Source organism: Suricata suricatta, chromosome 3 (assembly GCF_006229205.1).
Source record: "Suricata suricatta isolate VVHF042 chromosome 3, meerkat_22Aug2017_6uvM2_HiC, whole genome shotgun sequence".
NCBI lineage: Eukaryota > Metazoa > Chordata > Mammalia > Carnivora > Herpestidae > Suricata > Suricata suricatta.
The window spans coordinates 90400540-90419560 of NC_043702.1; the positions used below are offsets into that span (position 1 = coordinate 90400540).

General features: G+C 37.4%; 1 protein-coding gene across 1 annotated transcript in view; it reads right to left on the reverse strand.

Moving 5' to 3' along the window:
• The window catches only part of UBXN4 (UBX domain protein 4), a 46818-nt gene extending 28186 nt beyond the window's left edge, over positions 1-18632 (reverse strand). The window contains exons 1-5 of the mRNA XM_029934650.1: positions 18459-18632; positions 8948-9050; positions 6283-6311; positions 5652-5770; positions 4886-5060 (exon numbers count right to left, since the gene is read on the reverse strand). Coding sequence (XP_029790510.1) covers positions 4886-5060; positions 5652-5770; positions 6283-6311; positions 8948-9050; positions 18459-18540 — 508 coding nt within the window. The 5' untranslated portion in view covers positions 18541-18632. The remainder of the gene's footprint in view (positions 1-4885; positions 5061-5651; positions 5771-6282; positions 6312-8947; positions 9051-18458) is intronic.
• Between the last annotated feature and the right edge of the window lie 389 nt (positions 18633-19021).

The window sequence follows — 19021 nt, forward strand, 5'->3', positions numbered from 1 at the left end:
TGAGATCATGACCTGAGCCAAAGCCAGACACTTAACCAACTGAGCCACCCAGGTACCTGCCAAAACAATCTTAAAAAAGAAAAGCAAAGCTGGAGGCATCACAATTCTGGATTTCAATATTACAAAGCTGTAGTAATCAAAACAGTACTGGCACAAACACAGACACACAAATGAATGAAACAGAATAGAAAACTCAGAAATAAACCCACAACTTTATGGTCAATATATCTTCAACAAAGTAGGAAAGAATATCCAATGGGAAAAAGACAGTGTCTTCAACAAAACTCAGAAAACTGGACAGTTAACATGCAAAAGAATGAAACTGGACAATCTTATTATACCATACACAAAAATAAACTCAAAATGGATTAAAGACCCAAATATGAGACCTGAAAAATCCTATAAGAGAGCAGAGGCAGTAGTTTCTCTGAAATCAGCTATAACAATATCTTTCTAGATGTGTGTCCTAAGGCCAAAGAAACAAAAGCAAAAAGAAACTATTGGGACTACATTTAAATAAAAAGCTTCTGCACAGCCAAGTAAACAATCAACAAAATTAAACAAATAAATGGGATAAAAGACTTGCATATGACATATCTGGTTTAGCTAATAAAGGACTAGTAACTAAAATATATAAGGAACTCATAAAACTCAACACCCCAAAAATGAATAATCCACATTAAAAATGGGCAGAACGTATGAACAAACATTTCTCCAAATAAGTTATCCAGATGGCCAACAGATAACGTGAAAAGATGCCCATCATCATGCATCATCAGGAAAATGCAAATCAAAACTACAATGATGTGTCAGAATGGCCAAAATAAAAAAGAAATGTTGGCAAGGATGTGGAGAAAGGGAAAGCCTCTTGCACTGTTGGTGGGAATGCAAACTGGTGCAGCCACTGCGGAAGACAGTTGGAAAGTTCCTCAAAAGTTGAAAATAGAGGTGCCTGGGTGGTTCAGTTGAGTGTCCGATTCCTGGTTTCAGCTGAGGTCATGATCTCAAGGTTCATAAGTTCGAGCCCTCTGCACTGTCAGTGCAGAGCCTGTTTGGCACTCTCTTTCTCTCTCTCTTTGCCCCATGTCCTCTCTCTCTCTCTCAATATAAATAAATAACCTTAAAAAAATTAAAAATAGAACCATCCTATGATCCAGCAAATGCGCTCCTGGGTATTTACTCAGAGAACACAAAAATACTAACTCAAAGAGATAACATGCACCAAGAAACAGACTCTTAACTACAGAGGACAAATGGATGGTTACCAGAGTGGAGGTGGGTTGAAGGATGGATAAAATAGATCATAGGGATTAAGGAGTGCATTCGTAAGTTCACCAAGTGATTAAAATAAAAACTTGAAAAATAGGGGCACCTAGGTGGCTCAGACAGTTAAGCATCCGACTCCTGATTTCAACTCTAGTCATGATTTTGTGGTGGTGGGATTGAACTAGGTGTAAAGCCTGCTTGGGATTCTCTCTCTTTCTTCCTCAGGCTCTCCCTGACTCATTTTCCTCTCTCAAAAAAATTTGTTTTTTAAAAGAAGACAGCAAAATCCATACTGTGGTAAGCTATAGAAAAAAAAATGAGAGTGGGAATCTATTTATGAAATGGGAGAAGAAAAAAAAAAGGACTCAACAATCAGTAACAATATACTGAACTCCAAACAAACTAAAAAGCAGTATAATGTAAATATTACCTCATTAATGGTAAAAAAAGAATTACTGTTAAACTGTCTAGGTTTCAAAAGAGAAAATCATATTGCAGTTATTTTTTTAAGTTCTCATCTTTTAAACACTCATATTTTAAAAATGAAATGATATAGTGCCTAAGACTTGCTCTACATAATAAGTAAAAAGGAAGAGAGAAGTAAGGAGCACAGATGAAACAATTTTGGCCATGAGTTAGTAATAGATGAAGACAGGCAGTGGGTTCATGGAATTTCTTACACTATTTTCTCAAGACTTTTGTATGAAGTCTAAAACTTTCCATAATGAAGTTAAAAAAAAAAAAGCTACAATGAATTGATATTAGACTTGCTACTGAGACCTGAGGTAAGACAGAGTTTACAGTCTAAGAAGTAAGTTAAATGCCTACTGAAACAAAAGCATCGATGCTCTTTATAGGACTAGAAGAGAATCCTGAATGTCTACAACAATGTACAACATACAATCCAAAATTTCTTGACACACAGGAAAATATGACTTATTCTCAGGGGAAAAGACAATCAACAAAGGCGAACCCTGAGATGAACTAAATACTGGCATTATCAGACAAGGACTCAAAAGCAGCCATTATAACACAATGAGGTAAAGGAAAATGAAATGAATTGAAAGTTGAATAAAATATTAGTAAAGGGTACTGGGTATATTTTCTGTAACTTTTTTTTTAATCAAACTGTTTCAAAATAAAAATAGAAGAAGAGGAGATGGAAGGAAAAGTAAGAAACTCCAGAACCTTTTTACCTGCAAAATGGTACAGCCATTTTGGAAGACAGCTTGGTAGCTTATAAACCTGAACATAACTCTTACCACACATTCTAGCAATCACAGCCTTGGTATTTACCCAAAGGAAGTAAAAATATATATATGCTCACACAGAAACCTACACAGAAATGCTTAGAGAAGTTTTATTCATAACTGCTAAAACTTTCAAGAGACCAAGATGTCCTTCAGTAGGTGAATGGATTAATAAACTGTGGCACACCTAAATGATGGAATATTATTCAGCTCTAAAAATAATGAGCTATCAAGTGATGAAAAGACATAAAGGAAGCTTAAATGTATATTACTAATAGAAGGAAGCCAATCTGAAAAGACGACTATGTGACATTATGGTAAAAGCAAACCTTTTACCAGAGGCAGTATGAAGACAGTAAAAAGATCAGTGAGAATGAAAAGGAGGAACACAGAGAACATTTATTTAGTGTAGTAAAAATACCTTGTGCCATACTGATACTATAATGATGGATACACGTCATTATACATTTGTCCAAACTCCTGGAATGTACAAATCCAAGAGAAAAGTGTAATGTAAACTATGGACTTTGCCTGATTATGATGTGTCAAATGTGGGTTCATTTGTTCTAAAAAATGTACCACTTTGATGAGGGATGTAGATAGTGAAGCAGGAGGTCTACACAAAATCTGTACCTTCCTCTTAATTTTGTTGTAAATCTAAAATCTAAAAAAATCTACTAAAAATGGTTAACTTAAAGAATATAAATATATTACCTAATTTTATATAAAATAAAAATTCACTAAGGGCGCCTGACTGACTCAGTCGGTACAGCATGTGACTCATGATCTGGTGGTTCTACGTTTAAGCACCACACTGGGTAGAGAGATTACTTAAAAATAAAAATAAATAAAATAGAATAAAAATTCACTAGATGGGCTCAAGAGCAGAAAGAGATGATAAAGGAAAGTCAGTGAACTTATAAGTCAACAAGATTATCCGATCTAAAGAGAGAAAAAAAGAAACCTGTGGGATATTATCAAGAAGTCTAACATACATGTAGTTACTTCCAGGAAGATAAGAGAAAAAGAGAAAAATATTTGAATAAATAATGGCTCCAAATTTCCCAAATTTAGTTAAAGTCATACATTTATGGATTTAAGCTCAGCAAAACCAAAGCAGAATAAATACAAAGGAAAAACACATCTAGGCATAGTATAGTCAAACTAATGAAAATCAAAGAGAAAATACTAAAGGCAGAGAGAAAAGCAATACATTGCATATATGAGGAAACAATGCTAACAGATACTTCTCATCAGAAAACTTGGAGACCAGAAGATCCTTAAAGTGTGAAAAAAAAAAAACCTATAAACCCCAAATTTTGTGTGTAGCAAAAATATCCTTCCAGAATGAAGATAAAGCAGACACTTTCATTTTTCAGAGAGGAAGAGAAATATTTTGCCAAAAGACCTATAAAACAGGAAATGCTAAAGGAAATTTTTCAGGCTAAAAGAAAATGATACAAATGATACCAGAGGAAAACATCCCAAAGGGAATGAAGAATTTGACAATGATAAATACTCATGCTACATTCACAATAGTGTCCCCTAGTTCTATAGGCATCCAGAATTTGGGTGATCTATAGATGTAAAACCTCAAAAAGCGGCTACTGAGAGAGAATCTGGCAGCTATTCTTCAAATATTCAAAACCTGTTATGTTTAACTTCTTAAGTAACACTAAAGTGAATATGAAATTACAGGACATCAAATTTCATCTCAATATAAAGACAAATTTTTCTAAAAACTAGGGGTTTGGCAAATAAGCATCCTTACAAGAAAATGAGCTCCCTGTCACTAAATATCAAATAGAGGCTATTTGGGATGCTAGAGCAGGATCATATCTCAGGATACTAATCTGCTAACTTCTAATTTATCTAATCCTATGTTGCCTAGTGCAAGCTATATTATACCAAACAACTCTGAACACAATCCCTTTTGTATAGTATAAAATTTCTCTTTTACGTTTTTTATCAGCCCCACAGTAGTCATATCCCTTATTCCCACAAGCTCTATTTTACATTTATCTTTTAATTCTAGTTCCTAAAAATGCAAATACTATTCTTTAAATTTATACAGTGTCTTATAGGTTAAAAAAGCAATTCCAAATATATTAGTTCATTTGAACCTTTCAAAATACTCTGGCTGAAAAGATATTTGTAAAACTGCTAAGAATACTGAGACAGAAAAAAGTAAAGAAAAAAAAAAGCCACTATGTGACCAACACCTGTATTTAAAACAACCCTTAAATTTTAAGTTAAATGAATGAGAGAGGGAAGAAACAGTATTTTTATTTTTTAAGGATATTAGTCCCTGGCCTTTAAAATGAAGTGGACTACTTCTACTGTACCCAAAAGGCTACATTAAAAATTACCTGTTGCAGAATCTGACTTTGTATCAGAAGTTGGTGGTATCTCACAAGGCTCCACAGTTCTGGACTGAGAGTTTTCAGAAGGGTTGTTAGGTTCCAATGACACGGATGGAGTAGAGACTGAGCTTTCTGATGGGCTGCCATTTGCCACTGATGTTTCACCTTTTAATGAGTGCATCTAAGGAGAAACCACATTGGGATTTAATGAACAGATAAGAATCTATACCTACCATGGCAGATGAGACCAAAATATGAATAAGTCAATTGTCATTATAGAAGGGAAAAGTCCTAAATTTTCTAAGTAGATGGAGCTAGACTGTATAATCCTAAACATGATGGCATCATCACACTGTGGAATTCAACTACAATGTGAGAATAACATAAAAAGGTTTTTAAAGCACACTGTTGATTTTCTTTCTAATAGAATTCAAGGAAGAAGTTTCAAGCTGTATTAGCCATTTGCCCAAATTAACTAAGTTCCTTAAAATGTGTCAAGCAGTACAGTTTGGGACCTTAATGTTCAACCTTTCTTTTGCAATAAAATAATAGTGAAAAGAAAAGGGAGAGTAAGAAGTCACTCATTAGGTATAGGTACCTATAACTTCACAATGTTATTTTCAAAACCAATTCAGGAAAACAGTATTTTCTACCTTTAAGTTTAATGGCATGGCAGGTTCCTGAATATACAGAGAAGCTCCAAAAATATTCCAATGTCAAGTATCTGACCTATTTTCCCAGGTTTATACAAAGAAATTCTCTTCCTTCTCACCTGCCGGACTTTGTGAATTCTGGTAACAAGTTCATCTGCAGAAACACTTCCTGCTATTACTTCCAAGGGAATTCCACTGTCTCCAATAAAGAAACTGGAAGGAACACACACTACAGGATCTGTACAATTTAATTAAGTCTAATGATTCGTGAAAAAACAAGGGAATCATTTTATGAAATGCTACTGATAACAAAGTAAAATAAATCTCTGTGAATTTCACAGTGTAATCAGCTAATATGTTTACCAAATAATTTTAACTACCATATCATTATGCTTGTCATGCATGTGATAGGTAAACTGATTTATGATTTATTTGTACTGCATATCTGAAACATCCATTCCATTTCATCTACTGTAACTTTTACATCTATCTTGCCTCTTGACAACTATTTCTAACATTCCAAACAGCTCCATATTGCTTTCCAGATATTGACAATAAAAAAACTCCCTATAATCCCATTTGCTACAATGTGATATCTCAAAGGACACTCAGTAGTATAAAGTTCCCCAAAACAAGAATGCATGGTTCCTAAATAGAAATGAGTAATTTCTAAAAGTCATGAATTAAACCAAAAGAAAGGTAAATCCTCCAGCAAAATATTATCAAACCAATTCTTCATTGAAAGGATACAGATTTGTGAAAATTGTAAGCAGGCTTCACTGTAAAACAAAATCAAACAGAAAATCACTAGATGAATTCAAGTATTTCCCCCCAAATATTCAGTTATTTTTACAGAAATTTACTCTACCAACTAAAAGCATTTCTCTGAAATTACTAGTTCCTTTCATAGTCATCAGCTGGAAAGAAAAAAGTGCAATTCTTATTTCACAGACCTTTTTCAGTTTGCTTTATAATTTTCAGATTAAAGAGCTACTTATTCTTGCAACACACAAACTGGTAGCTGAATCTGATGGCTAAAAATCAAGTTAGTATCTGCCATGTTGCTTTCCCAGCAGCAAGTATATCTGAATACAGTATCTTAACTTTTAACAAGAAGATATTAATGCTTATGATTTACTTCTGCAAATGATAATACTTTGTAAAAACAAAGGATTCAAAACACCTAAATATCTACCAGTAAAAACTAATTATGCAATAATAAAAAAAGGCGCAAAAAAATGTCAAAATGTCACCACTTTTGTAAAAATAAATAAATAAATAAATAAAAGAAGAGGTCAACAAACAAGAATGTAAAAAAGGGGAGAAAAATGCATTTTCTTAATTTGATTACTCCAGAGAAGGAAACTGGGTGGTTAGGGACTGGGATAGAAGAGACTTTATATTATGATACAAGTTAAGAGATACTCAGATGAATAGTACCAAGAATCAAATTAATGTTTCCAATTTATAGTAATTTTCTGAATATAAAGCATGATTATCATAAAAGCATCTGAATATATAATAAAAAAGGATAAAAAAAAAATTACCTAGAGTCCTACCTTCCCAGAAATAACCAATGTAAACTTTTGACGTATTTCCTACCAATCTATTTTTAATGCAGGCTATGTCCATAAATAAAATATACACTAAAATGTTACTAGAACATTAGATAATTTCATTATTATTCAATAAATAAAATTTATCATTCATAATTTAAAAGACACATTATATTCTATTAGAAGGCAGTCTATATTGAAACAAAAATCAACCATCACTATACACTGGCATCCTACATCTGCTTTTAGAAATTTGTTTCAAAAATTTGTTTTTGTTTTTAAAAGTACTAGACATAACAGTCTGTACATAACCTCAAGAATTTTGATATTCTCATTTCTTCTACATTTCTAAAATCTCTACTTCCTCCTATAATTACTGGTGCTACTGGAAAATAATGGACAATATAAATAACAGGATATACATTAAAATGGTAAGATTCTTTTTTTAAAAATATTATAGCTCAATAAACATATAGTTGAATAACTGCTGCAGTGAAGTAAACCACTATGATTTGTTTTAGGACACTTTTAATATTGAAAAAATTTAGTTTACAGGTAAATTTCTAAATATTTTAATCTTGGCAGTAATTTTGAAATATCATTCATTCTAATATTATCAATATCAAAAGAAAAGGAATACCACTTTGCAGTTGCTAACAAATTAATGTTTATGGGCACTGATCCTGATGCCTGCTGCTAACATCATAAAGTGAGACAACAGGTCACTATGTGCCTTTGTGATGTAAGAATGAAAGACACACCACCATTTATGAAGTAGTCTTGATAGAAAAAAAAATCTAATATGAATCCAATTCCTGATTTACATGCAATAGGACAGAGGAATGAACTAGGTGAGACTAAGAGGGATGCAGTCAAAAAAATCCATATGGGAGGAAACTAAAGAACGAATGACCTAATTTCTCCAAAAAATAAATTGCAAAGAAAAGAACAGAAAGAGAAAGGTTGTGGGAGAAGCCTATAGACTTGAGAGACTTGAGAAAGATCAACACATCACAATGTGTGGACCCTGATGGATCCTGAACCAAACAAACTATAATAAATTAAGAATACAACTATGGCATAGAGGAGACAACTGAAAATGTGAAAAATAGCTGGATATTTGCTATTAAGAAGCTATTACTAATTTGTTTTTGAAGTATTATAGTTATGTTAAAATATTTAGTTTTTCACATATTAAATTTATGTTAATGTTAAAAAAATTTAGTTTTTAGAGACATTCTAAAATATAGATGAAGTGACGACTGAGGTTTGCTTCAAAATTATAGGGGATGAATGGAAATGAGTGGGAGTGCAAATGAAACAAGACCAACTATAAGTTAATCACCAAAGTCGTTGACAAGTATATGGGAATTCACTGCACTATTCACTTACTTTTGTATGTTTGAAATTTTCTACAATAAAAAAGCATTTTTAAAGGGAGGAGATGTAATGGATTAACAAATAAAAAAGACCTGTGGATATGAGGTACTGTGAGGGACCAAAAAAGTACTTATTACTATTGAATTAAACAGCTTCGTTCCCAAAAACAGAACCCAAAAGAATGGTCAATCATTCAGAGATAATCAATATATAATTTATAGTTACTTCCATGTTCTTACAAGCTGAGAACCACAGTTCTTTTGCATTCCTGGTGCACATCACAAAGCGGCTTGTTAAACCAGGAGAATTTCAAAGTTTTTCATCAAGATACTATGATGTATTTGGAAAATGGCAATCAGAATTTAAGTTCTTCCCAATATGCCTTAGAGAAAAATCAACATTCTTATAGTCTAAGAGTAACACCATAAATCACAACAAGACAATATTATAATGCTTAAAAAGTTAACACATAAGCAAACCTTTTGGTATCGATTTTAATAGCAACAAAACTGTCTGAAGATGCTTCTGTCACTTTCTCATCTTCCCAGCTTGCAGCCATCTGTGTTGACTGCTCATCATCACCTGTAACACATTTCAAGGACACTTATAAGGCTCAGGTCGTGATCTCACAGTTTGTGAGTTTGAGCCCTGCATTGGACTCTGTGCTGACAGCTGGAGCCTGCTTCTGATTCTGCATCTCCCCTCTCTCTCTGCCCCTGCCCCACTCATGCTCTGTTTCTCTCTCTCTCTCTCTCTCTCAAAAACAAATAAACATTTAAAAAATAAAAAAGACATAATGAAAAAGAGTGACACTATCTAGATTTACAAAGTACTATTTTCTAAAAGAATACATTCCAATTATGATGCAAACTATCACAATAATGAGAAGTCACAGTAGAAATGTACAGGGGCTATTTTGGCTTTTGTACATGTGATTTATTTTTTTTTAAAAGACACAGTGTGTATGTATGGGTGAGGGGCAAGGGAGGTGCAGAAGGGGAAGGAGAGAGAGAGGGAGAGAGAGAGAATGAATCTTAAGCAAGATTCACACTCAGCGTGGAGCCTTACACAGGGCTCTTGATCTCATATCCCTGGGATCATGACCTGAGCCAAAATCAAGAGTTAAGATGCTTTAACCAACGGAGCCACCCAGGCACCCCTGTACATGTGATTTTAGAAAATAAAAGGACATAATTCTTCCTTCATGCAGGACTTTTCTGTCGAACTCAATGTCCCCCAACATTACTCTCCAGATTTCTCCAAGGTAGATAGATGCAGGTGCAATTCTGTTTGCAGTTTGGAACTCACCTTTTATTTTAGGTATGGCAATTATAAATGCTATGCTGACCCCAAACTAATCTATAGTGAGAGAATTCAGCATAGTGGCTACCGGGGTGAAGGTACTACTGGCTGGGAAAGAACATGAAGGAGCCTTCTGGGGATGCTGGAAACATATCTGGATGAGAGTTACAAGTGTGTTAATATGTAAAAATGCACTGAGCTGCTCACTTAATCTATTTCACTTTATATATGATATGTCACACTTCAATGACAAAATGTTTTTTAAGTTATACCTGTCAAAAGATTGCATCCATTTTAGACTTACAATATCTAGATTTTGATATAACCACTTAGTGGTGGGCAGAGGAAAACTTACCCGAGTAAATTAGATGAAATCTTTCTGAGATTAAGCAAAGTGCTTTCTCAAGCTCTTTGAGGTGAGCAACCTCTGCCAATTTAGATTTAAAAAGTTCTCAGGCCACATTTTTTGGTTTTACAAAAACGAGATAATTCTCTCTTCTTCTGTAAGCTGTTTTCTTCCCATGTGCAGCCTTTCCCCAATTTGATCCACCCTCAGCATTCCTCATCTCAGTTACCTATTTAAGGTAACTCCATCCCTTCAGTTTTTAGGCCACAACTTTACTTAACCTTGACTTCAGTTGACTCTATTTCAAAAATATATCCAGAATGTAACTATTTCTTACCACTTTCACTGTTACCACCCTGATTTAAGCTATATGAATCACCTAAATGATTACAACAGCGTCCTAACTGATCTCCTAGTTCACTCTATTCTTTTTTTCCCACCAAAATCAATACAACTTTTACTGCACCTTTAAAATATCACAAATAAGTCTGAAAAATCAGCTGCTTCTTTCTGTTTCTGTAGCTGGACAACTTAGATCTTATTCATCAGTCTGCTGAACTATTCCTTTTTCAGAAACAAAAAATGTTCCTTTTCTAAAAATTTTCTGATATCCTTGTTTTGCAACTGTTGTGGCTTATTGAGTCAAACCAGCTGAGTTTGATACAAGTTCAATGTCATTTCCATGAACTCATCTTTCTGGACTTGAGATACTGACAAGCAATGCCCAACCTCAAGACCCTACAGACATATTATTCACCTAAGAAATTCCAGATTTCAAAAAAAAACCATTCTCCTGAAAAACAACGTTGATGGAGAAGTGAGCATACACAGAACTCGTAACAGAAGCCCAGTGTAGCCTCCTTCATCATGTTCTTTTGTTTTCTTTTTCCAAAGTCATCTCTATGCCCAACATGGGGCCTGAACTCATGACCCCAGGTCAGCAATCACATGCTCTCCTGCGTGAGCCAGCCAGGCACTCCCCGCTTGACCAGGTTCTGTAAATGACTACAAACAGTACAAACAGTAGCCAGTTCTTTTCTACTTCCCCACCATTTATCAACTCGGACCCTGTTCTTTTTCTTTCCAAAGACACCGGAGTGCTACGTTAATGTGACTGAAGTCCCTTCGCAGGGTCCCTCCAGGGCCTTTCACCATAACTGTACATCCCTTCAGAGTAGATGTGGACATTTTCTGGAATGTTGACAGTCTGCTGACTGCGGTAGGTGTGGCAAAGCTGCTCAGTCTATTGTTAACACAGAAACTTTTGTTTAAAAATTCATATCACATCAATCCTCTGCTCAAAATCCTACAGTGGCTCCTAATTTCCCTCTAAATAAAAGCCAAAGTCCCTGCAAATGGCCTCATGCCTCCAGTTACCTATGTGATCTCATTTATCTTCACTTTCTTCCTATTCTGCTAATATAGAAAACACTCTCACTTTAAGGTTTTTGTATTAGATGTTTCCTCTGCCTGGATATTTACTTCCTTCAGATATTTACATGGTTAAGTTCAACCCTCTTACGCCTTTGTTCAAATATTATCTTCTCAATAAAGTGTTCCTTAGTCATACTTTAAAATAACAGCCTTGGGGCATCTGGATGGCTCAGCTGGTTAAGTGTCCAACTCTTGATATCAGCTCAGGTCATAACCTCTCAGGCATGAGATGGAGGCCCAGATCCGGCTCTGCGCTGAGTGTGAAGCCTGCTTGAATTCTCTCTCCCAACTCATGCTCTCTCTCAAAATAAATACAAAAACTTTTTAAATAAAAAATAACAGGGGCACTTGGGTATCTCAGTTGATTAAGTGTCCAACTTCAGCCCAGGTCATGATCTCATGGTCTGTAGGTTCGAGTCCTGCATCGGGCTCTGTGCAGACAGCTCAGAGTATGGAGCCTGCTTCAGATTCTGTGTCTCCCTCTCTCTGCCCATCCCCAGCTTGCGCTCTGTCTCTCTCTCATAAATAAACATTTAAAAAAAAGAATAATAAAACAAAAAATAATAAAATGACAGCTTTTAAGGGTGCTTGGCTGGCTTAGCTGGTGGAGCACACAACTCTTCTTGATCTCATGGTCATGAGTTCAAGCCCCAGAATGAGCACAGAGCCTACTTAAAAAAAAAAAAAAAAAAAAAAAACAGCCTTTATGGGCTCCTGGCTGGCTCAGTCAATAGAACCTGCAACTCTTGATCTCAGGGTCATGAGTTCAACATATTGGGCCCAGAGTTTACTTACAAATAAAAATAATAAAATAAAATAAAATAATATAAAATGTCAGCCTTCACACATTCCTAAAACTCCCTAATTTCCTGGTCTCTTTTTTCTCTGCAATATTCATCAACTTCTAATAAACTCTGTGTTTTACTTAATATGTTAACTGTCTTTCCCTCAACTAGAATGCAGGCTCCAAGAGGGCAAAGATTATTTTCCTTTTATATACTAACATAATTCAAATGCCTACAATACAACTTGACATATGTTAAGTACTTCAGCTATAGCAGCCCCTCAATAAGTATTTTGTGGAATGGACAGCTAAATTTCTGGTACAGGAAGTACCGTGGCATACATATAATAATTGACTAATGCTGCACATTTGAGTATAATCTATGCGAAATGGGATCCAGGAATAGGAGCTTTGAGAAATCTGGCCATGGAAAAGTAAACAGAGACTAGAATGCATCTACAGACTAGGACCAAAAAGAATGCCATTAACAGTTTTTCAGAGGAAAAGGAAGCAGATTGGGAAAATTATCATTTGCAGTGACATCGTTCTGAGTACATCTTCAAACACTACAGGGTAAGGAAATGTAAAATTCCAAGTAAATGACAAAATTATCAACCTAGAAACCTATATGGCAACATTCTTACTACAAATCTGTCTTACAGAAGGCTGTGAAGCATGAGAGACCCTTTTCATTCATTGTTTCATACGTTCACTATTTTATTCCACACTTGTGTCCGAGGCATTGGGCTATAATCTAAATATGAAACAAATGAAACACTGTCTGCCCTCAATGGAGCTTAAAAAAAATCTAACAGTACAAAAAATGTACTGGTTGGCACGCCTGGGTGGCTGAGTCGGTTAAGCATGCCACTCTTGGTTTTGACTCAGATCATGATCTCACAGTTTTCATGAGTTCTCAAGCCTTGCATCAGGCTCTGTGCTGATAGCGTGGAGCTTGCTTGGGATTCTGTTTCCCTCTCTCTCTGTCCTTTCCCCACTCACTCTGTTTCTGTCTCTCAAAATAAATAAACTTTAAAAAATTAAAATAAAAAAGTACTTGTTTAGCAAACAATTATGATTATAGTAAGAATACTGTGGAACAAAAAGAACAGATCTGGAGATAAAATAGTAAGACCCTTTTAGATTGGTGAGGGAAGTCTTCTCTGGGGCAACATTTAAGGTAAGACCTAAAGGATGAAAAAACTAAGCCATACAAAGAGCCAGAAGAGTTCACTAAGCAGGATTTTACGTGTAGGAAAAGGTCTGCATGGCTGGGAATGTCATGAACAAAAGGGAAAGCCAGACAAGAGGAGACTAAACAGTTGAGAGTCAAAGGTGACACCCACACTTAGGGTTTATCCATCTGGATGTAAAAGTGGTGTCATTTACTAAAATGTGGAACACTGTGGGGGAGAAAAACAGGTTCAGGTAGTAAATATACTTTGAGGCCTAAGAATCCTGTGAGACATCTAAGTGGGGATATCAAGTGTGTAGCTACAAGTATGGATGTGCTCGCTACCTCTGAGGTTGGTATTTTTCACTATGTTGTACCATGTAGGTAGGGTCCCAAATATTATATCCCCAATGTCTGTCCATAATTCAACCTAGTGAGAACAGCAGCTGCTTGACCAACAAAGATGTAGGGATGATTGGAATTACTTAACTCACTGAGACCTATATTAACTCCATGGAGCAAGATTATTAATTGCCACCTTTGGTATCTTTAGTTTCTTACTGTTAATCAGTATATAAACCACACTATAGAGTTCAATAAGACTAAAATTTTAGTAGAAAAATGCTGTGTCCATTGTAGTATTCAGTAGTATCCAAAATAAAGGCACTTCGGGGCACCTGTGTGGCTCAGTCAGTTAAGTGTCTGACTTCGGCTCAGGTCACGATCTCACGGTTTGTGGGATTGATCCTCATGTCGGGGCTCTGTGCTGACTGACAGCTCAGAGCCTGGAGCCTGTTTCAGATTCTGTGTCTTCCTCTCTTTCTGTCCCTTCCTTGCTCATGTTCTGTCTGTGTCTTTCAATAATAAATATACATTAAAAAATTTTTTTGTAGGGGTGCCTGGGTGGCTCTGTTGGTCAAGCGTCCGAATTCGGCTCAGGTCATGAGCTCACAGTTAGTGGGTTCGAGCCCCGCATCGGGCTCTGTGCTGGCAGCTCAGACCCTGAAACCTGTTTCTGATTCTGTGTCTCCCTCTCTCTCTGCCCCTCCCCTGCTCATGATCTGTCTCTCTCTGTCTCTCAAAAATAAATAAATGTTAAAAATAAATAAATAAAATAAATAAATAATTAAAAAAATAAATTAAAAAAAATTTTAATTTATAAGAAACAAATAAACAAGCAAACAAAATAAAGGAACTTGAAAAACCAATACAGGGGTGCCTGACTGGCTCAGTTGGTAGAGCATGCAGCTCTTGATCTTAGGGTTGTGAGTTCGAGCCACACCTTGGGTGTAGAGATTAGAAAACATAAAAAATTAAGAGCGCCTGGGTGGCTAAGTCAGTTAAGCATCCGGTTTCGGCTCAGGTCATGAACTCACAGGTCGTGAGTTCAAGGGCCGCATTGGGCTCTGTTGACACCTAGCTCACAGCCTGGAGCCTGCTTCGGATTCTGTGTCTCCCTCTCTCTCTGACCCTCCCCCTGCTCACGCTGTCTCTCTCTCTCTCTCTCTCTCTCTCTCTCTCTCTCTGTCTCTCTCTCTCTCTCTCTCTCTCTCAAAACTAAATAAAACATTAGAAAAAAAATTTTTAATAAAATAAAAAATAAATTAATTAAAATTTTTAAAAAATACAATCTCAGAAATAAGGAGTTGCAGACCTTAGTACAGCCAGAAATTCCAACCCAGAAAACATCAACTAGTCAAAATCTAAAAGCTTTTGTGGTCTATTTTAATCAAAAAGGCAGTAAATCGTGTCTGTCATGAAAATTTTAGCCCATTAGCAACACTAGTGTGTGAACTGATACTCTTTCAGGATCCTTGTCAGAATATTCTACTTTCCTGGGGCGCCTGAGTGGCTCAGTGGGTTGAGTGTCTGACTTTGACTCAGGCCATGATCTCACCGTTTGTGGGTTCGAGCCCCGCATTGGACTCTGTGTTGACAGCTAGATCAGAGCCTGGAGCCTGCTTCAGATTCTGTGTCTCTTTCTCTCTCTGCCCCTCCCCTGTTCACCCTCTGTCTCTCAAAAAATAAACAAATGTAAAAAAAAAAAAAAAAAGATTTTACAGAATATTCTACCTTCCCTAGAATAGAATCAAAATTGTTTTCAGTTTTATTACTTTCAATTTGCATAGTCATAATACTTTAAAAATACTTGCTCTTGTCTGAACTGGTAGTAATCTCTCCAGTCTCAATCTCACAATCTTCCATGAAAATTTCACTAAATATAAACAACTTGCCTAAAGTACTTCCCACTTTGAAGTTACATGAATCAAAGGATACCCTTAACACCACTTCTTCCAGCCATAAAGATATCTTTTTAGTTTTCTACTGATTTTTTATTGTTGTTGAGGTCTCCCATTTAAGAAAATCATGAGTCTGGCTATATCCTTCAATGTTATGAACAAAGCTCTAGGCAACATGGAAGTGTTGGGAGTTTCATGACCCCTGTTTATATATTCCTGGAGTGAAACGAATTCTACCTAGTGTTGGAGATTAACTTTCTAAAACTCTAGAAAAGCCAACAGTATTCTGAAAAAGTCAAAGGACAAACTCTTCCTGCAAACATTCAACATTCATCAGAGTCGTTGATATCCTAAAAGTATTTAATACATGCTCATCAGTAAAAAGTTCATTGAAGAATGTATATTTACACACAAAGCCCCAAAGATCTCTAACTTTATTTTACTATTGTGATAATTAGCACTACTATTTCCATATGTTTGTTAATTAAATCTAGCATTTATTTCAAATTAACTGATCAGCCCAAAAGTGCCTCCTAGGAACATTTAGACATCTTCAATTGTGTGTTTAAAAAATGACTACCATGATCCTAGGTTTCCTAGCCAATTTCCGTAATACATGAAGTGTACAGTTGCTCAGTTTTTCTCAAGAAATAAATATTTTGGGGGCACCTAGATGGCTCAGTCGGTTAAGCGATCAACTTCAGCTCAGATCATGATCCTGAGGTTCTGGAGTTAAAGCCCACTTAGGATTTTGTGCAGGAATCTCTCTGCCCCCTCCCCCCCCAAGTTGTCCCTTGCTCCCTCTCTCAAAATAAACTTAAAAAAAAAAAAAAAGACTTTGTTTAAAGCTGTTAAAAAAATTTCTCAGGACAAGATAGAGAAATACTTTTTGTGATCTTGCTACATGTCACTTAACCACTGTGGACATAAATTTCCTCATCTATAAAATAGGTATAATAAAACCTACCCTACTTATCACAAAAATCAACTGAGATTTTATGTGAAAAACAACTTAAATGTCATAAAACTACTAATGTACTTTTTTTTTAAAGTTTATTTAGGGGCGCCTGGGTGGCTCAGTCAGTTAAGCGGCCGGCTTCAGCTCAGGTCATGATCTCACAGTTCATGGGTTCTAGCCCCCACATCAGGCTCTGTGCTGACAGCTCAGAGCCTGGAGCCTGCTTCATATTCTGTGTCTTCCTCTCTCTCTCTGCCCCTCCGGAACTCACACTCTGTCTCTCTCTCCTTCAAAAATAAACATTAAAAAAAAATAAAAAAGTATTTACTTTTAGAGAAAGAGAGAGCATGAGCAGGGGAGGAGTAGAGAGAGAGAATCCCAGAGCTGTCAGTGCAGACCCTGACTTGGGGCTGGATCCTACCAACCATGAGATCACCACCTGAGCCAAAATCAAGAGTCCAATGCTTAAGTGATTGGCCGGCCACCCAGGCACCCCAAAACTATTACTGTACTCCTAATAAGCATAGCTAAGTATCATTTAATTTTTCTTTCCTTTTTATTCCACTTTTTTCCCTTACAGGATCACAGCAGTTATGTATGTGGAATATAACTCTCAAACAACAAAAGAGGATCTAAACTACTCAAGCTCTTCTAATTAACACCACTAAGCTAAAATTCTGGCATAACTTAAAAACAATTATAAATTTCAAATTTAATGTTAAGTGAAATTCATGTTTTAGCCTTTGTTCTTGATTGCAGTGCATAAAGTTATAGAGCTATGATTATCTAGTCTCTCAGGTCATAAATAATTTGAGTACACCGTTATTACACAAATAGTTGAAATAATACACCTCAAATTAAGTCACAACCCTTAATTTGGTTCAGGTAATGAGAATCCGTAAAACCATAAAAATATAGGCTGACTGTAAATCTAGATTTCTGTGAAAAAAAAAAATAAGGAGCAAAATAACCCAGAGTAACACAGCATAAAATGAGTTAGCTCACGTTTTCAAAACTGTGGCTATTAGACGAACCAAGGACTTAACATCTACTTCTAAACAAATGGTACAAAAAAACCAACTTGCGACAAAGCGAAAGTTCCACATTAGAGTCTCTTCCCTATTATCATAAAAAAAAAAATCCGACCTATATAAAGCTCAAAAGTTTGCTTCTCAAGAACGTACGACCGCCAGCAACCGAAAACATCAGGTGGCTTCTCTTTGTTGCTTACCCATGACACAGCTTTCTTCCTGACAGTCCACAACTAATTACCAACCCAAATGCCTGTCGAAAGGCCTGTCTCCATCCCCGCTTCAACACTGAGGAACTAAACAAGCGCTGAAACACCCCGAAGTGGATCCTAGGTGACAAAGAGAGGTCCCTGGGTGCTCAAGGGGGGAGGTGTTGGGGGTCTATCAGCGCCAAATCCTCAGGGGGCGCGGCGAGGGGCGCAGCGAGGGCTGGCTGCAGGGGCCTGCCTGACGCGTCCCCGAGACTCGCGCAGAGCTGTGGGCGGGGCTCAGCGCTCTCGGGGGGCGAGGCGGGGACGGTGCCTCCAGCCGCGGTGCTGAGAGAAGCCTGGGCCGGGGGCCTAGTTAGGCCCGGCGTGCCCCAAACGGAAGGGGGAGGCGCTGAGAAGACAGGCACGACAGCCCGGGCCTGTCAGGGCACGGAGAAAAGGCTGGGGAATCCTAGCAGTGGAGGTAGACCGGAGGGGTGTCCGTACACAACTTGGGTCCCCGCCTCCTTCACCTGCCACGAATACCACGAAGACCGCTCCGCTCCTCTTGGCCGAAGCGATGGCGGCCGGAATGGCGCCCTGGAACCACAACATCGCTCTCCTCGGGCCCAGGCGCTTGTTCGGTGTGTTGTCGCCGCGGTCGCGGTCCGGGAGCTGGCCCCGCCCTCTCTTTCGTCTGCCCCGCGGGCCCCAGCGGCTCTGTCCCCCGCCTCCGCGTAGGCACGCTAGCCCATCAGCGGTCCCCGCGCGGACCGGGCGCACCCTACGCCACGTGACGCCACACGTCGCCGTCGGCACGGCATCCCAGTGCCTTGTCTCGTTGGCAAGTAGATGCGTGCGCGCGGCCGCTAGGCCTCAGACCCTGAAATTCCGGAAGTGGGAAGAGCGGGTGGAAAAGATGACTAACCGCTACGTCGCGTCGGCTGCCCCTGCAATAGGCATGACGGGAATTGTAGTCTTCATAGGCTTGTTTCTCTTCATAATGAGAAAATGTAACGGTGGTTTCCCGGGCACGGCTAAAGCGGACAGCTGTGAGCCTTTTTCCACTCTGTAAAAGAGGAGGAGAGGAAGTGAT